The sequence below is a fragment of the Hypanus sabinus genome, chromosome 28 (genome assembly GCF_030144855.1).
Source record: "Hypanus sabinus isolate sHypSab1 chromosome 28, sHypSab1.hap1, whole genome shotgun sequence".
Taxonomy (NCBI): Eukaryota; Metazoa; Chordata; class Chondrichthyes; order Myliobatiformes; family Dasyatidae; genus Hypanus; species Hypanus sabinus.
The window spans coordinates 17,230,770-17,247,422 of record NC_082733.1 but is presented as its reverse complement, the minus strand read 5'-3'; the positions used below and the strand labels follow the sequence as shown (position 1 = coordinate 17,247,422).

General features: G+C 40.8%; 1 protein-coding gene across 2 annotated transcripts in view; it reads left to right on the top strand.

The window, feature by feature from the left end:
• The window catches only part of LOC132382454 (transmembrane 6 superfamily member 1-like), a 78,429-nt gene that overhangs the window by 21,496 nt on the left and 40,280 nt on the right, over positions 1-16,653 (top strand). The window contains exons 1-4 of one of the 2 annotated variants that reach the window (XM_059952666.1): positions 6,683-7,273; positions 9,621-9,727; positions 9,841-9,938; positions 12,592-12,695. In XM_059952666.1, coding sequence (XP_059808649.1) covers positions 7,179-7,273; positions 9,621-9,727; positions 9,841-9,938; positions 12,592-12,695 — 404 coding nt within the window. In that variant the 5' untranslated portion in view covers positions 6,683-7,178. Of the gene's footprint in view, positions 1-6,682; positions 7,274-9,620; positions 9,728-9,840; positions 9,939-12,591; positions 12,696-16,653 lie in introns of those variants that run through there. The other variant, XM_059952667.1, reaches the window with a different exon arrangement.

The following is a 16,653-nucleotide window of genomic DNA, read 5'->3' as shown; positions in this document are numbered from 1 at the left end:
CCCTAGTTTTATTTCAATGGCTTCCTTCAACAGGTGGTCCCAAAAGCCATTGGCGCAGCACAACAGTTTTGTACCGTCAAAGCCATTCCATTGGTAATTGTGAATGCAATGTTCTACTACCACCGGTTTCTCTGGGTGATCCAAATAGTCCTCAACGTGGATTTCCAATGTGCGTCCCATCTAAAAACAGAGAAAAAGAAATGGGGCCTTGGCGAGTTTATAGGAGTGAGGGAAGCAGGACTGTGGTGTTTTTAAAAGGGCTTGGGAAACATTGAGCTACTGGGACTCGAAAACAATCAGGTATTGCATTCTTGGAGTTCTGTAAAACTTGTTCCTACCATCCTGAATTCACCCACCAGAGGGAGTCATCAGCATAGCATGCCACTGTGTTCAATTTAAGTTCATGATTGTCTTTACTCCATGCTTTCTCCCTCTGAGACTGGGTTATAAATCCTTTGATCATTGTAAGCACCCCACTCAGGCCACACTCTAATTCTCTGTAAACGAAGGGAGTGCCAATATCATTCCAGAGAACCTATATTGATGCACACCAAGGTAAATAAATCTATCCTAAATGTATTCCTGAAATTGGACAAAGGCTGGCCAGCAGTGATATCAGGATGTTCTTTTTTCATTCAAATTGTCATGGAACATGACATTCTGAACATTCCCCATTAGTTATCTACTGCGACTGGTGTCACTTGGAAATATCAAAATGAGGCTGATACTTTTCTGTTGGGTAATGGTGCCAAGGGTTTGATGCAGCTACAGCACTGTGCAAAAGTGATAGGCACAGATATAGAGCTAGGGTGCCTAAGACTTTTGCACAGTACTGTACTTGTCAACATGGAGCGGACAGTGAGTTTGTAAATTTGGCAGGGACGCTTGATTTTGGAAATAGCTGGGAATAGCTAGGATGGAGTACCTCGGAAGAGGTGTGGGACAGGTGGCAGAGAAGGAGTGCCAGGGGGTGGGGGGGGTGGGTGGTGATGCAGGTTCAGACACACCCGGCACTGAAACACCAGGCAAGGTCACTTGATTCAAAACAAGCAATTTATTGATCATTACAGAATGTCTCTGGCGCTTGCCACTCCCTCCCCTTACCCCTCCCCTTTTCCCAGCTATGATTCCCCTCTCCCTGCCCCCTTCTTACTCTCAATCCACAATAGAGACCCATATCATAATCAGGTTTATCATCACTTACATATGTCAGGAAATCTATTTTGTTTTTATGGCAGCAGTATTTAAAATTACTACAGGACTATGCAAAAGTCTTAGGCACCCTAGCTATATATATCTGCCTAAGACCTTTAGTGGCAATGGAAACAGGAAACATCTAGCTTGCCCTTTAGAATGACTTGCACCTCTAGCTAAGCTGCTTCAGTACAATTAGACTACTGAGTAACTGGTGTGGCCTATGAACAAAATGAGTCTAAGCCATTTAGTACTGTGGTAATGTCACATAGTACAATGGAGGATATCTTTGGTGCGAAGGTGGGAGGATGGGTATTTGTTTCCATAAAGACTATACAGTGGACACTTCTACCAATACCATTAATGGCAGACACATCAACCACAAGTAGATTGTGATCAAATAGGTTTATCCTTCATGTTGGTTAATTCTGCTGCAGTTATTCCTTTCAGCCAACGCAGTCAATGGTTGTTCTACCGATGGACACTGAAGACGTCCGACAAAAGTGCACATGTTCTTGCTGCTTTCAAGCTTCTATTGTTTTTTTAAAGTGCTCTTCAATGTGGAGGAGCACTGATTCATCAGTGGAGGGAGGCCCAATGAGAAGTATAGATAGAGTCCATGGAGCAGAGGCTGGTTTGGCAAGGCTGTCTTAAACTACTCATTCTGCCTGTACTTCTACCCCCTACCCCCTCCCCCCATCCCCCCACCAACACCCTCTGCCACCTCTGTTGGGTGTGTGCCGCCAGTGGATCAGGATCACTGTTCCTCCTAAGCTGTGCAGGTGCACGGCTGCACAGTAGCTGAAATGCTCCTGCGCACATAGCCGTTGATGCTGTGAAGCTGGAATAAAGGCAGATGAGAAAAAGTTTATGAAACGTGTAACATTTTCTTTGTTGTACTGTATTTCATTATACCCTTCAACTAATAAATAAAAAGTATGCGTTTCCTTTCAAATTTTGTCCTAAATGGGGGGGACGTCACGTGATGACATAGGATCAAGATGTGGAAATCCAGCTCTCCCGTAAAAAACCAGTAAAATAATGTTTAAGTGAAGAAAAGTTAGTAAGTACTTTTAAAAAATTACTTATAAACTACTCAGGATTGTCCTAAGATATGTCTCCTAAACAGAAACAGAAGAAAACTACTACTTTGAAGACAACACAAGTTGGAAAAGAATCAAGGCTGGCCGCCATGTAAGAGCCTTGGGCTCAAGTGCATTTTACCTCTGGCGATACAGAACAGGAAACTGCAGCAACATCAACCGTTTCCAAAAAAAAGAGCAACAGGAATTGCGCATGCATGAAGGAAGGGGCATGCGCAAACATGAGCAACCCAAACTACAAATCCCAGCTATGATCGGAACTGAAAGTGAAAGTGAATATGAGGTGGAATCAGATTCTCTGGATAAATCAGACGAAGATGAAGAGACAAAGAAGAGCAACAGGAAGAGGTTGGAGGTGATATTGGAGACATAAAAAATTTTTGGTGCAAATAATGCATGAATTAAAAGCATTAAAAGTAATAAAAATATATTAAAAATATGAAGATTATGTTTGATAAAATTATGAAAAGACAGGACAAAATGGACAAGAAAATTTAAAACTTGTAAGAAACAACGGGAGACACCATTGATAGAGTGAATAAAATGGAAGATAATATTTCTGCCTGGACATCAGAAAGAAAATGGTTGTTGGAAAAAGTGGATATACTTGAAAATTTTAGCAGATGAAATAATATTAAGATTGTTGGTCTTAAAGAAGGTATAGAGGGAGAGGATCCAATAAATTTTTTTCAAAAATGGATTCTGGAAACGGAAGAAGGATCCCAGTTAACTGAAATTGAAAGGGCTCACAGAGCCTTAAGATCAAGACCTCAAATTGATCAAAACCCACGATCAATCTTGATAAAATGCTTAAGATATCAAGATAAAAAAAAGATCCTGAAGGCGGCTGTCCAACATGCCAGAAAGAGAAACGGGCCATTGATGATAGAAAGGAAAACAGTTCTTTTCTATCCTGATATAAGTTATGACCTTTTGAAGAGAAAGAAGGAATTTAACCCAGCAAAAAAAGTTCTATGGGAAAAGGGTTATAAATTTATATTGCACCACCCGGCAACCCTGATAATTTTTTTGGATGACGAAAAAAGAAGATCGTTTACTGATTATCGGGACGTGGATGAATTTGCACAAGAACTCCCAAATATTTGTTAACCACAGCCAAAGATTTAAAAGTGAAACAAATTAAAGATGAAGACAGGGACAGTGAATGGAGTTGATGGATGTTTAAGGACAGAAGAATATTTAAATATATTCTTAATTATATGATACAGGAGGAGAAAGGTAAAAATTTGAAAAATATTAATCGAGAGTAGTGATATTATTTTTTCTTCTCTTATATATACTTTTTTATGTTATGGGGAAGCTGGGGGAAAGTTGGATCGATTGCTACGGGATTCACGTGTGTAATCATGGCGATTGCCATGACCCGTACAATGGAGGGGGATAATGTTGTGTTTTTTTTTATTCACAACATTAGTAGGGGGTATTTTGTTATTTTTTTCTTTATAATCTATTTTTCTTTAATTTTTTTTCCTTTGCCTGGACAATTGGGGGGGGGGGGAGACACATAGCAACACGGAGAATTTTAAAAAGATTCCCCAAGGTACTACGAAAGTTGAAAAGTTAGGTATTACTATAGACTGGAGTAACCCTCTTAAAAATAATGACTAATTTACTGAATTTTTAAAGTTTTAATGTTAATGGGCTTAATGGACCGGTGAAAAGAAAAAGAATTTTAACATACATTAAGAAAATGAAAATAGATATAGCTTTTAGCTGTATTCCACTTGAAAAAATTACTTATAATTTAAGAGATAAATATGAAATATTTCTGAAAATTTGGCACCCTTATTTACAAAAGATAGGATTAAATATGTAGGTGCTCCGAAGATAAAATTATTGGTTATTTGAGGAAAGAAATAAATATATATACTAAAGCTATTATGAACTCCATGGAGCATGTGGGGATCTTCCGATATCCAGTCATTCATTCATTCTTTCATTCTTTCTTTCTTTCTTTCTTTCTTTCTTTCTTTCTTTCTTTCTTTCTTTCTTTCTTTCTTTCTTTCTTTCTTTCTTTCTTTCTTTCTTTCTTTCTTTCTTTCTTTCTTTCTTTCTTTCTTTCTTTCTTTCTTTCTTTCTTTCTTTCTTTCTTTCTTTCTTTCTTTCTTTCTTTCTTTTTTTCTCTTTTTGTTCTCTTGCTACAGGGATATGTTGGGGGGGAGGGGTTAAGGGGAGGGGGAAGGGTTGATAATTTTTTTCCTTCTGTAACCATTTGAAAATTCAATAAAAAAATTGTCCTAAATGCTCATAGTATGCATATTACAAAAAAAAAGACATTTGAAGTGATGCGCAGTTTTCAGGCCATTAAAAATTTCCTGCTCACAGCATTGGTTGTTCTGCACAGCTGTAAAAATTATTAGAGAGAATGCAGATCAGGATGTAAGCGGTGATCCTGGAATTTTGTCTGCAAGATGTGATTCTGTCTGCACAACTATGTCAAACTGTTGACCACTAGTTTGTGGAACAGGTCACCTAGTTTAGACAGCTGGACCCTCAGAGGAAGACTTTGACCTAGGAGCAGTATTGTCATCAGTGAACTCCATGCCTTGGTCATCTCAAGTTTTATTCTTTTCCTTTTTCAATACAATGCATGTGATTCATCTGATAGGCCATTACAGAGAATGAAGCACATGGTTGGTCTGGAGTCACGTGTAGCCCCAAGTAAGTAATAAAGGCAGATTTTCTCCTCAATGGGTATTCGTGATCCTGACTAGGTTTTATGATCATCTGGTAGTTTGTTAGTCATCATTACTGAAACTAGTCACTGTTTTACTCATTTGGCTTTCCTTTTAATTATTTTTACATTCCATTAACATTTTGAAATAATTGTTTATCTAAGTAAATTTGATTTTTTTAATAAAACATTGTCTCTGATGACTAGAAGCATTTGAAGTTAGTCCAAAATCTTTTGAAAGACAGCGAGGTGACAAAGGTCATCGGGGATTGAGTCTTGGGACATAACAGCTGAGGCCAGCTCACCCAAGCACAGCCCACTGTGCCCAATAGGATGTCAGTCAGGAGCCAGGATCACCCTGCCCAGCCTTCAATGGGTATAAATAATTGGAAACCATGGGCTGTAAGTTTGGTTACTAAGCTGAAACACAGATGGTTTGCATAATTTCATCTTCTCCTTCAAACAGAACCAATTCCATTAAAGGCTGTACAATTTTTAAGATATCTGCATCCTACTTTGCTGAAAATATACCAGGCAGTTTAAATCAGAGCTACCATAGGGCGCTACGGTAGCGTAGTGGTTAGCACAACTCTTACAGCTCGGGGCGTCAGAGTTTGGAGTTCAATTCCAAAGCTGACGGTAAGGAGCTTGTATGTCCTCCCTGAGAACGCACTTCTCACTTCCTCCTCTTCCGGGTACTCCGGTTTCTTGCCACATTCCAAAGCGGCATTTTAGGTTAATTGGTCACTGTGTTTAGGCTAGCAATAAATCGGTGTGTTGCTGGTTTGTTGGACTGCAAGTGCCCGTTCAGTGATGCATCTCTAAATAAAATAAATTGACATGCTAATACCTGGCCAGAAGTGCTGTGGAAACCCAGTCACTGAACATATTAAAGATAGTGATTCATGGATATACTACGAGATTCAGGGGATGTTTGGTTAATATGGAAAAGTGGTGAGGAGGAAAGAGATCAACCACAAAGGGGCTCAGTTTGCAGACTGTATGCGTGAAACTTCTGAGTTTTCCTTGCTTAACCCCACAAGCAAACTGCCAAAGATATACAACACCCACAATGCTGGAGGAAGTCAGCAGGTTGGGCAGCATCCATGGAGGAGAATAGACAGTAAATATTTCCGGCCGGGATCCTTATATCGACTGTTTATTCCCTCCATTGATACCGCTTGACCTGCCCAGTTCCTCCGGCATTCTGCCTGAGTGGAAAATTTCTTGTGTCACAGTTATGCTTCAACCATAAACTGCCGGGAACACTCAGCAGGTCAGGCAGCGTCTGAGGACAGAGAAAAACAGAGCCAATACTTTATCTTTCATCTATCCCTGCCGGTCATTGACTTGAAACGGTAACAACACACACAAAATGCTGGTGGAACACAGCAGGCCAGGCAGCATCGATAAGGAGAAGCGCTGTCGACGTTTCGGGCCGAGACCCTTGGTCAGGACTTCAAACGGTAACAGCTTTCTCCACAGATGCCGCCTGACCTGCTGAAAGCTTCCGCCATTTTCTACTTTTATTTTCAACATCTGCGGGTTTTCTTTTCGTTTTAGCTTTGCGTGAATATCAAGCGGAAGTATGCGGATGGGGACGCTTCAAGAAAGACCGAGTGAGCTCGATAAACAGGCACCTGCGACTCGGTCACTCACTGAGAAGCGCTCGGGGAGGGAGAGAAGGGCGCGATTCACTTGCCCTACGGCGGTCATTACCCTTACAATGCGTTCGGGAAGAGAAAAAAAATGATAAAGAGCATAGAGGGGCGTGCAGATCAGGAGTCGGTTACACTGGGCTGCCGCCGAGCAACTGTGTTGAGAGTGACATCACAGTCACAGCCCCGCTCCGATGTAAAGTCCCTCCGGACCGCTGAACTGGGACCGGCGCCAGCAGCTACCGTGCTCTCTGCAAGAAGCTCTCCCTCAACACGGAGCCCGGGCTTCCCGGACTTATCCATATTAATTGGCTACCTGCAATTTTTCTTGTTCCGAAGGGAGGAGGAGAGTTAGTTACATATCTGTTTGGAGTGGGAGCAAGTTCTCCTTTGTGATAACCTTGACAAAAAGGCAGGACGACATAACGGAGTCTCATATAACGGAATCGCAGTGAGCAGAGTTTATATATATATAAAAAAAGGAACGACGCAGTTAAGAGGAAAGATTTTCTATTTTTTCTGCAGAACATGACAGCTTCCTCTGCTACCAGGGTCTTTGTGTTATCTCTTGTGTCAATTCCGGTGACCTACCTCTTTAATCTGTTGTCCTCCAGCAGCAGCAGGTAAGGGTGTTGATGTGACTTTGGCTGTACACTGGACTGAAAGGTGGCAAGATAGAGGAAGTTGTGTTGAAAGTCCATTAACGCGAGTGTGTGTGTGTTACTAACCTAAAGTGAGCTCTGTAGCCTTGATTAACCGGCGATGGTTACGCGAGACATTACCAATTGATGGAAAAAAATACGGAGACTGCTTACTTCTATTTTAGCAAGCATGTATAATTTACGTTTAAATGTAACTCTGGACCAAAATAAGGTTATCTGTATGTATTAAATTGTTTTAAAATCTAAATTGCCTTGTATCGGATATTCTTTGCAACACTGCCAGAGTTGCTGGGACCTGCATTGTGTCTGAAATATTATACCGTTAGTTTAATGGTGCTTTGCTGTTGACACAACTGTGAGGGACTCTGATCAGCCAGCCTTGGGGAGCTTCTTCAGTGAGCTGTAACCTTAAAAGCTGTACATATCTCCAAGAGAGTGAAGCACCCTGAAATCTGGAGACAGATGTGCATCATTTGTTGAAAGTGGCAGGCGGGTTAAGGAGGTGAATAATAAAGTGCGTGCGATCCTGAGCTTTATAGTGAGAGGCATGGAGCACAAAATCTGCGAGGTCACGATGAAAGTGCTGGTTCAGCCACAACTGGAATATTGTGATAGACCATTTCGCTGAACAACTACTCTCTGTCAGCCAGAGAAAGCAGGATCTCCCAGCAGCCACACATTTTAATTCCATGTCCCATTCCCATTCTGATATGTCTATTCATAGCCTCTTCTGCTGTCAAGATGAAGCCACACTCAGGTTGGAGGAATAACACATATTCTGTCTGGGTAGCCTCCAACCTGATGGCACGAGCATTGATTTCAATAACTTCCGTTAATGCTCCTCCTCCCCTTCTTCCCCCATCCCTTATTTATTTATTTATCTCCCCTTTTTTCCCCTCTCTCTGCCCCTCTCACAATCACCGTTTGCCTGTTCTCCATCTCCCTCTGGTGCTCCCCTTCCTCTTTCTTTCTCCCTAGGCCTCCCATCCCATGACCCTTCCCTTTGTCTAGCTCTGTACCCCTTTTGCCAATCTCCTTTCCAGCTCTTAGCTTCAACCCTCCCCCTCCTGTCTTCTCCTATCATTTCAGATCTCCCCCTTCCCCTCTTACTTTCAAATCTCTTACTATCTTTTCTTTCAGTTAGTCCTGATGAAGGGTCTCAGCTTGAAACGTTGACTGTACTTCTTCCTATAGATGCTGCCTGGCCTGCTGCGTTCCACCAGCATTTTGTGTGTGTTACTGGAATATTGTGTCCTGTTCTGGGCACCACCCAATAGTAATGATTTAAAGAGTTTTGAGAGAGTGCAGAAGAGACTTACAGAAATAATTATGTATTTTACTTATGTAGGTAAATTGGCGATGTTGAGATTGTCTTCTTTGGAATAGAGATGGTTGAGAGGGAATTTTATAGAGGCAGTTATATCATGAAGAGAGTATTTATGGTAGTTAGGGAGAAATTATTCACATTAGCAGAGAGGTTAAGAACAAAAGAACTGAACATGACATGAGGAAAGTAGATTTCTATTATGCATTGAGTGTTTAGGATCTGAAATGCCATTGCCAGATATATTGGGAACTTGAAAATGGTAATAATATGATAAAGAATTTTGCAGAGCTGTGGAGATGGGGAAGTGAGCTGAAAGACCTAATTTTATACTGTTTTATACTAATGCTGTGTTATTAATTGCTAATAGTTTTCTTGAGATTCTTGGGTATTTTATTCCTTCCTACTCCTACTTGCTTTCTCAGGCAGATGCAACCTTGGTCTCTTTGGTATCCTGTGCTATACTTATCCCATAACCAAAATCACCAAACACTTTGCCTAAGTATTCACTTGTGGGTTGATGATTCTTTTAACGCTGTGCACATCTGAAAATTGCCATTTCTGATTGATTTTTTTTTGGAATAAGTCACACCACTCCAGAAATTTGACCAGGTCTTTTCCATTCTAAGATGTGGTTGGGAGAATGTATTGTTTCCTGTTTTGCATTTGCATGTAACTGTGTTCTTCCTCTTGAGGATTGCGAGGAGAGATACATCATGTCCATGATGGGCCAGCCACAGCACAGTCTCGTTTTCCAAGGTCCATGCTCTGCAGATGGACTGATGAAATGTCAGATTCCAGCTGAGTCCTGGAGATGCAGCCAGTTAGAATGCTCTCCACGGTACATCTGTAGAAATTTGCGAGTGTCTTTGGTGCCATTTGCACACATTTGCACAAATATGCCATTTTAATAAAAATAAGGTTCTTTAATAAAAAGTAATAAATAAAATATTTTAAAAATTGTGTATTTTATTTTCACTTTAGCAGCCCATGGACAATCCTGATTGTTGTATTGTCGATCTTGATTTCTATTGCTATAATGGCATTTCTCCTGGTTAAAAAAAAGCCTCCAAGGGATCCTTTGTTCTATGGTGAGTAAAACATAATAATGCTGAGAGTTTCCATGTATAAATACGATCAATCCATGCTATGGAAAAGCTCTGAACTAGATCCCGCAATAACTGTATTCTTCTCTTCACGACAGTTTATGCAGTATTTGCATTTACCAGTGTAGTGGATCTTATTATTGGCCTCGAGCAGGATGGTCTCATCGATGGATTCATAACCATGTACCTGAAGGAGGTAAGCAGAAAGAGAGTTTAACTGTCAGTGAGTGATTAACAAGGGAGGAGGCTCATTTTGCTTTGAGTTAGCTGTGTGAAAATGGTGGAAAAGGATCAGTGGCGATCAAACATCACATCTTTGTCAATTCTTTTTCATGGAATAAAGACTTTTCTGTGAGTTCTTTTCCTGAACTAAATAGAATACTACTGAAACAGTTGATGCAATAATTAATCTCATCAGCATTTTTGCGCTGTGTTCCATATCCACTTAGAAGGCAATTATGAAAATGTTGTATGGAATTTGCAATTAGATTTTATCAGAGAACATTAGCACAGAGATCAGAGATTGGGAAGGCAGCTTTCATGTCGGCTGTAAATGGAGTAATGATCTGTTAAGAATGAAAGCCAACAAAACACACACAAAATACTGGAGGAACTCAGCAGGTCAGGCAGCATCTAAGGAAATGAATGAATAGTTGAATTTTCAGGCTGAGACCCTTCTTCAGGACTGAGAAGGAAGAGGGCCAGAATAAAAATGAAGTTGGGTGAAGAGGAGAAGGCGGCTAGCTGGAAGGTGATAGGTGAAGCTAGGTGGGTGGGAAAGATTAAGGGCTGAAGAAGGAATCTGGTGGGAGAGGAGAGTGGACCATAGGAGAAAGGGAAGGAGAAGGGGACCCAGGGAGAAGTGACAGACAGGTGAGAAGTAAGAGGTCAGAGTGGGGAATAGAGGAAGGGAGAAAGGGGGAAATTTTTATTTAGTTCATCATTCCATTGTTTCATGTTATTTTTAATTCAGATTTATAAATTGTCAAGCATGTAAGATGAAGTAAATGTAACATGGAATTTGAAAAGCAATATGATTTTGTGTGTTGAGCTAAGAGAGAGGAAATAACACAAGTATTTATTAGTATTGGGCAAAAAGAGACACTCTCAATAAATAAAACATGTCTAACTGGAGATTTATCAATTTGTGATTTTTCTAAAGTTCAGCCAAGTCAATAATAATAATAAACATAAGCTAATAATTTAATAATGTCTTTGACAAAATCTTTATTTTTGTCAGGTAATTTCCAACAACATATTTTTTTCCTTGTTTGAAGCATATAAGATTCTTAGGGGAAAATGACTGGATGGATATTGAGGTGTTTGCACTAGTAGGAGAATCTGGAATGAGGGAGTAGAGATTTGGAGCAGTCATGTAAAACTGAGATGTGTGGGAACATCTCCTGACAGAGTGAGATGAATGTCTGGAATTCTTTGTGACAGAAATTAGATTATGGGTTGGGGGGGGGGGACGTACTTGGAAAAGAAAGAGATAAATAACTTGCAAGACCAGGGAATAGAGATTATGGGGGACTGGCACAGAAGGCTTAGTGCAGACGATCATTTTGTTCAGGTTAATCTAGAGGGGCTGAGTGGCCTATGTTCTCATCCACATGGACATTTGTACTTCCCTCACACTTTTCACCAGGATCACATCACTGACCAATGTGTTCTACAGTCAACTGGGATTGGTTGCTCATTGTGTGCTGTATTGTTCGACCCTCATAGTGTTCTGAAAGTTATGTTTGGCATTCATAAAGTGAAATGAACAAACGTGTCACCCAAAGTTGTTGAAATTTATCACCGACATACAGTTTAACAATGAAAGTAGAATGATCCTCTAAGCAGAGATTTGAAAGTAATTAAAATACACCAGAAGCAAAGCCAATTTTTGTTTCACTTACTGAGTTCACTTAAAAGTAGCTTCATTTAAGACTATTGAGACTGTGATATTCATTTTATATGTGCAAGTCTTTTTAATCTGACTGTTCTAAACCATATCGCACCTGTCTAATTTTAATCATAGTTCGAAGATATTCCGCTATAGATGATTCACGAATTTTAGTTCAGTTCCTTTAATTTCTGCAAATGATGGAAATCTGTTCAAATATTGCAGGCTCTAAATTCTTCTTCAGCCAACTTGGCCCCTTTAATTGTGCCTGGTCTAGTTTTCATCTTGGTGTCTGAATCAGAATCAGGTTTAATTTATGAAATTTGTTGTAATGCGTCAGCAGTACATTGCAATACTTAATAATAAAACTGTGTTACTGTAGGAAATGTGTGTGTGTGTGTGTGTGTGTGTGTGTGTGTGTGTGTGTATGTATATAATGTGTGTGTGTATATATATATATATATATATATATATATATGTATGTGAGGTAGTGTTTATGGGTTCAATTGTCGAGTGTGTACCTTCAGGCTCCTGTATCTCCTTCCTGATGGTAGCAATGAAAAGAAGGGATGTCCTGGGTGATGGGGTCCTTACTGATAGATGTCACATAATGTAGTTAACTGTAGAGTTAAGAAATGTGAAATAACTCTGTTTTACCCTGTTCAATGCAAAATTAACAATGGTCCTGATATGTTTAATGCTTATCTATTACTAAAATTAGCCATGACTTTATTTATGGTTGCAACAACCTACACCAGACATGCCTGATACCCATTAATCAAATGTATTTCGTTATCAGTAAGCTAAGTTCTCACAGTAAGAAAAGATGTAAAGTTATGATCTTGCCCTGATTATGAGATGGCATTGTGTGCCAACAATGCTTTAGTAAGCAAGCAGTAAGCTCCAGTGCTAAATGCGTTTGTAAGTTCAACCATTCCCTTCTGTTTTTGTTATACAGAGTGAACCTTATCTGAGCACCGGCCATGGTCACATGATTTGCTACTGGGATGGTTCCGCACACTACTTGATGTATCTCTTGATGGTGGCGGCAATTGCCTGGGAGTAAGTTGCATAAGCTTTAAAGAGGTCAAAATTGTCATTGAATACCTGCACAATTTTGCTGAATCCTTGATGAGGTACACTGTGTGTTCCATTGACTTCCCCCACCTGAAGTCCACAATCAATCCCTTGGTCATACTGATTACTTAAGTGCAAGATAGTTGTAACAACACTCGACCAGCCAATCTATTTCACTCTTGTATGCGTCCTCATCACCATCTGAGATTCTGCCAGCAACACTTACGTCATCAGCAAATTTACAGATGGCATTTGAGCTATGCCTTGGCACACAGTCATGGTTGTCGAGAGAGTAGAGCAGTGGGCTAAGCATGCTTCCGTGAGGTGTGCTGGTGCTGTTTGTTAGCGGAGGAGATGTCACTGGCCATGATGGTATTTGGCATGATTTTTAAAAAATTGGCATGTCTACTCCATGTCTACTGCAGAGTGCACAATACAAGAGCAAGGAGGTTTTGCTCTAGCTTTCTGAAACCTTGGTCATACCTCAACTCGGATACTGCATGCGGTTCTTGTCACCATAGCGTAGGGTGTGACAGAGTTGGAGAGTGTGCAGAGGATGTTTACCAGGATGTTGGCTGGGATGGAACAAGGAGAGACTGGATAGGCTGGCTTTGTCTTCCTAGACCACAGGAGGGACGTGATTGATAAAATTATGAGTCTGGATAGGGTAGACTATAGGAGTCTCTTCTTCTCAGGTGAATAAAATTGCAGAATGTAAATTTAGGGCGAGGAGTAAGAAATTTATTTAGTTAGTCAAAGAAGGGTAACTTTGAAGGTATGAGACGTGAATTAGCTAAGATAGACTGGTAAATGATACTTAAAGGGTTGATGGTGGATATGCAATGGCAAGCATTTAAAGATCGCATGGATGAACTACAACAATTGTTCATCCCAGTTTGGCAAAAGAATAAACCAGGGAAGGTAGTGCACCCGTGGCTGACAAGGGAAATTAGGAATAGTATCAAGTCCAAAGAAGAAACATATAAATTAGCAAAAAAAAGTGGCACACCTGAGGACTGGGAGAAATTCAGAGTCCAGCAGAGGAGGACAAAGGGGTTAATTAGGAAAGGGAAAAAAGATTATGAGAGAAAGCTGGCAGGGAACATAAAAACTGATTGTGAAAGCTTTTATAGATACGTGAAAAGAAAAAGATTGGTTAAAACAAATGTAGGTCCTTTACAGTCAGAAACAGGTGAATTGATCATAGGGAACAAAGACATGGCAGACTAATTGAATAAATACTTTGGTTCTGTCTTCACTAAGGAGGACATAAATAATCCTCCGGAAATAGTAAGGGACTGAGGGTCTGGTGAGATGGAGGAACTGAGGGAAATACATGTTAGTAGGGAAGCAGTGTTAGGTAAATTGAAGAGATTAAAGGCAGATAAATCCCCAGGGCCAGATGGTCTGCACCCCAGAGTGCTTAAGGAAGTAGCCCAAGAAATGGTGGATGCATTAGTGATAACTTTTCAAAACTCCTTAGATTCTGGATTAGTTCCTGAGGATTGGAGAGTGGCTAATGTAACCCGACTTTTTAAAAAAGGAGGGAGAGAGAAACCGGGGAATTATAGACCGGTTAGTCTGACATTGGTGGTGGGGAAAATGCTAGAGTCGGTTATCAAAGATGTGATAACAGCACATTTGGAAAGAGGTGAAATCATCGGACAAAGTCAGCATGGATTTGTGAAAGGAAAATCATGTCTGACGAATCTAATAGAACTTTTTGAAGATGTAACTAGTAGAGTGGATAGGGGAGAGCCAGTGGATGTGGTATATTTAGATTTTCAAAAGGCTTTTGACAAGGTCGTACACAGGAGATTAGTGTGCAAACTTCAAGCTCACGGTATTGGGGGTATGGTATTAATGTGGATAGAGAATTGGTTGGCAGACAGGAAGCAAAGAGTGGGAGTAAACGGGACCTTTTCAGAATGGCAGGCAGTGACTAGTGGGGTACCACAAGGCTCAGTGCTGGGACCCCAGTTGTTTACAATATATATTAATGATTTAGGCGAGGGAATTAAATGCAGCGTCTCCAAGTTTGTGGATGACACGAAGCTGGGCGGCAGTGTTAGCTGTGAGGAGGATGCTAAGAGGATGCAGGGTGACTTGGATAGGTTAGGTGAGTGGGCAAATTCATGGCAGATGCAATTTAATGTGGATAAATGTGAGGTTATCCACTTTGGTTGCAAGAACGGAAAAACAGATTATTATCAGAATGGTGGCCGATTAGGAAAAGGGGAGATGCAACGAGACCTGGGTGTCATTGTACACCAGTCATTGAAGGTGGGCATGCAGGTACAGCAGGGGGTGAAAAAGGCAAATGGTATGCTGGCATTCATAGCAAAAGAATTTGAGTACAGGAGCAGGGAGGTTCTACTGCAGTTGTACAAGGCCTTGGTGAGACAGCACCTAGAATATTGTGTGTAGTTTTGGTCCCCTAATCTGAGGAAAGACATTCTTGCCATAGAGGGAGTACAGAGAAGGTTCACCAGATTGATTCCTGGGATGGCAGGACTTTCATATGAAGAAAGACTGGATCGACTAGGCTTATACTCACTGGAATTTAGAAGATTGATGGGGATCTTATTAAAACATATAAAATTCTAAAGGGATTGGACAGGCTAGATGCAGGAAGATTGTTTCCAATGTTGGGGAAGTCCAGAATGAGGGGTCACAGTTTAAGGATAAAGGGGAAGCCTTTTAGGACTGAGATGAGGAAAAACTTCTTCACACAGAGAGTGGTGGATCTATGGAATTCTCTGCCACAGGTAACAGTTGAGGCCGGTTCATTGGCTATATTTAAGAGGAAGTTAGATATGGCCCTTGTGGCTAAAGGGATCAGGGAGAATGGAGAGAAAGCAGGTACAGGGTTCTGAGTTGGATGATCATCCATGATCATACTGAATGGCAGTGCAGGCTCGAAGGGCTGAATGGCCTACTCCTGCCCCTATTTTCTATGTTTCTATGTTTATTTATTATTTAGAGATACAGTGCGTAATTGGCTCTTTTGGCCATTTGAGCTGAACAGTCCACCAACCCCTGATTTAATCCTAATCACAGGGCAATTTACAATGCCAATTAACCTACTAGCAGGTACGCCTTTGGACTGTGGGAGGAAACCAGAACACCCAGAAAAAGCCCTTGCATTCCATGTGGAGGATGTGCAAACTCCTTCCAGAGAATGCCAGGATTGAACTGCCAACTCTGACACCCCGAGCTGTAATAATATCAGGCTAACTGCTACACCGTAAAGACGAGGCTTGAGAGAGATTGATGGATATTTGGAATGTACTGTAAGAGAGAGTACTGGAAGCAGATTTACTGACAGTATTGAAGAAAGATCTGGATGAGCATTTAATTCATGTTGCATTGAAGGCTGCAGACCAAATACTGGAAGGGGGATTAATGTGGATGTGTGCCCATTGGTCTCTGTGGAACGATGGGCTGAATGGCCTGTTTCCCTGCTGCATGGCTCTGTGACACTGCACAGTTCAGACAGCAGCTGTGTCTTCACAGGGCACCAGTCCTTATTTCACACAATTCATTCCAAGGTTCCTTGCGATGGGTAAGCTGTGCTACCATTGCGAGAGACACATACGTCTGTAACCTAGCAACCAGCAGAGGATGGTCACTTTCCATCGCCAGAACCACCAACATATTCTGGTTTCTGTACTTGAATAATTTTAACTTGTATCCTTGATCTTGCTGATTTATAGATGTATAGACCGCTTTGTCATCTTTCTGCTTCTTTGAATGTAACATTTTGGGTAATCTTGCTGAATTGATGAACTGTTTCTTGTTCTTAGAAGCAAACCTTTTCATAACCTGGTGATGACATGGTAAGTTGTGAGGTAATGGGAACTTTCAGACAATATAATTAATTTAGGCTGCTCTTGGTTTAATAACGTGTTCTTATTTTACGCCTCTGGTGCATTCATTAAAA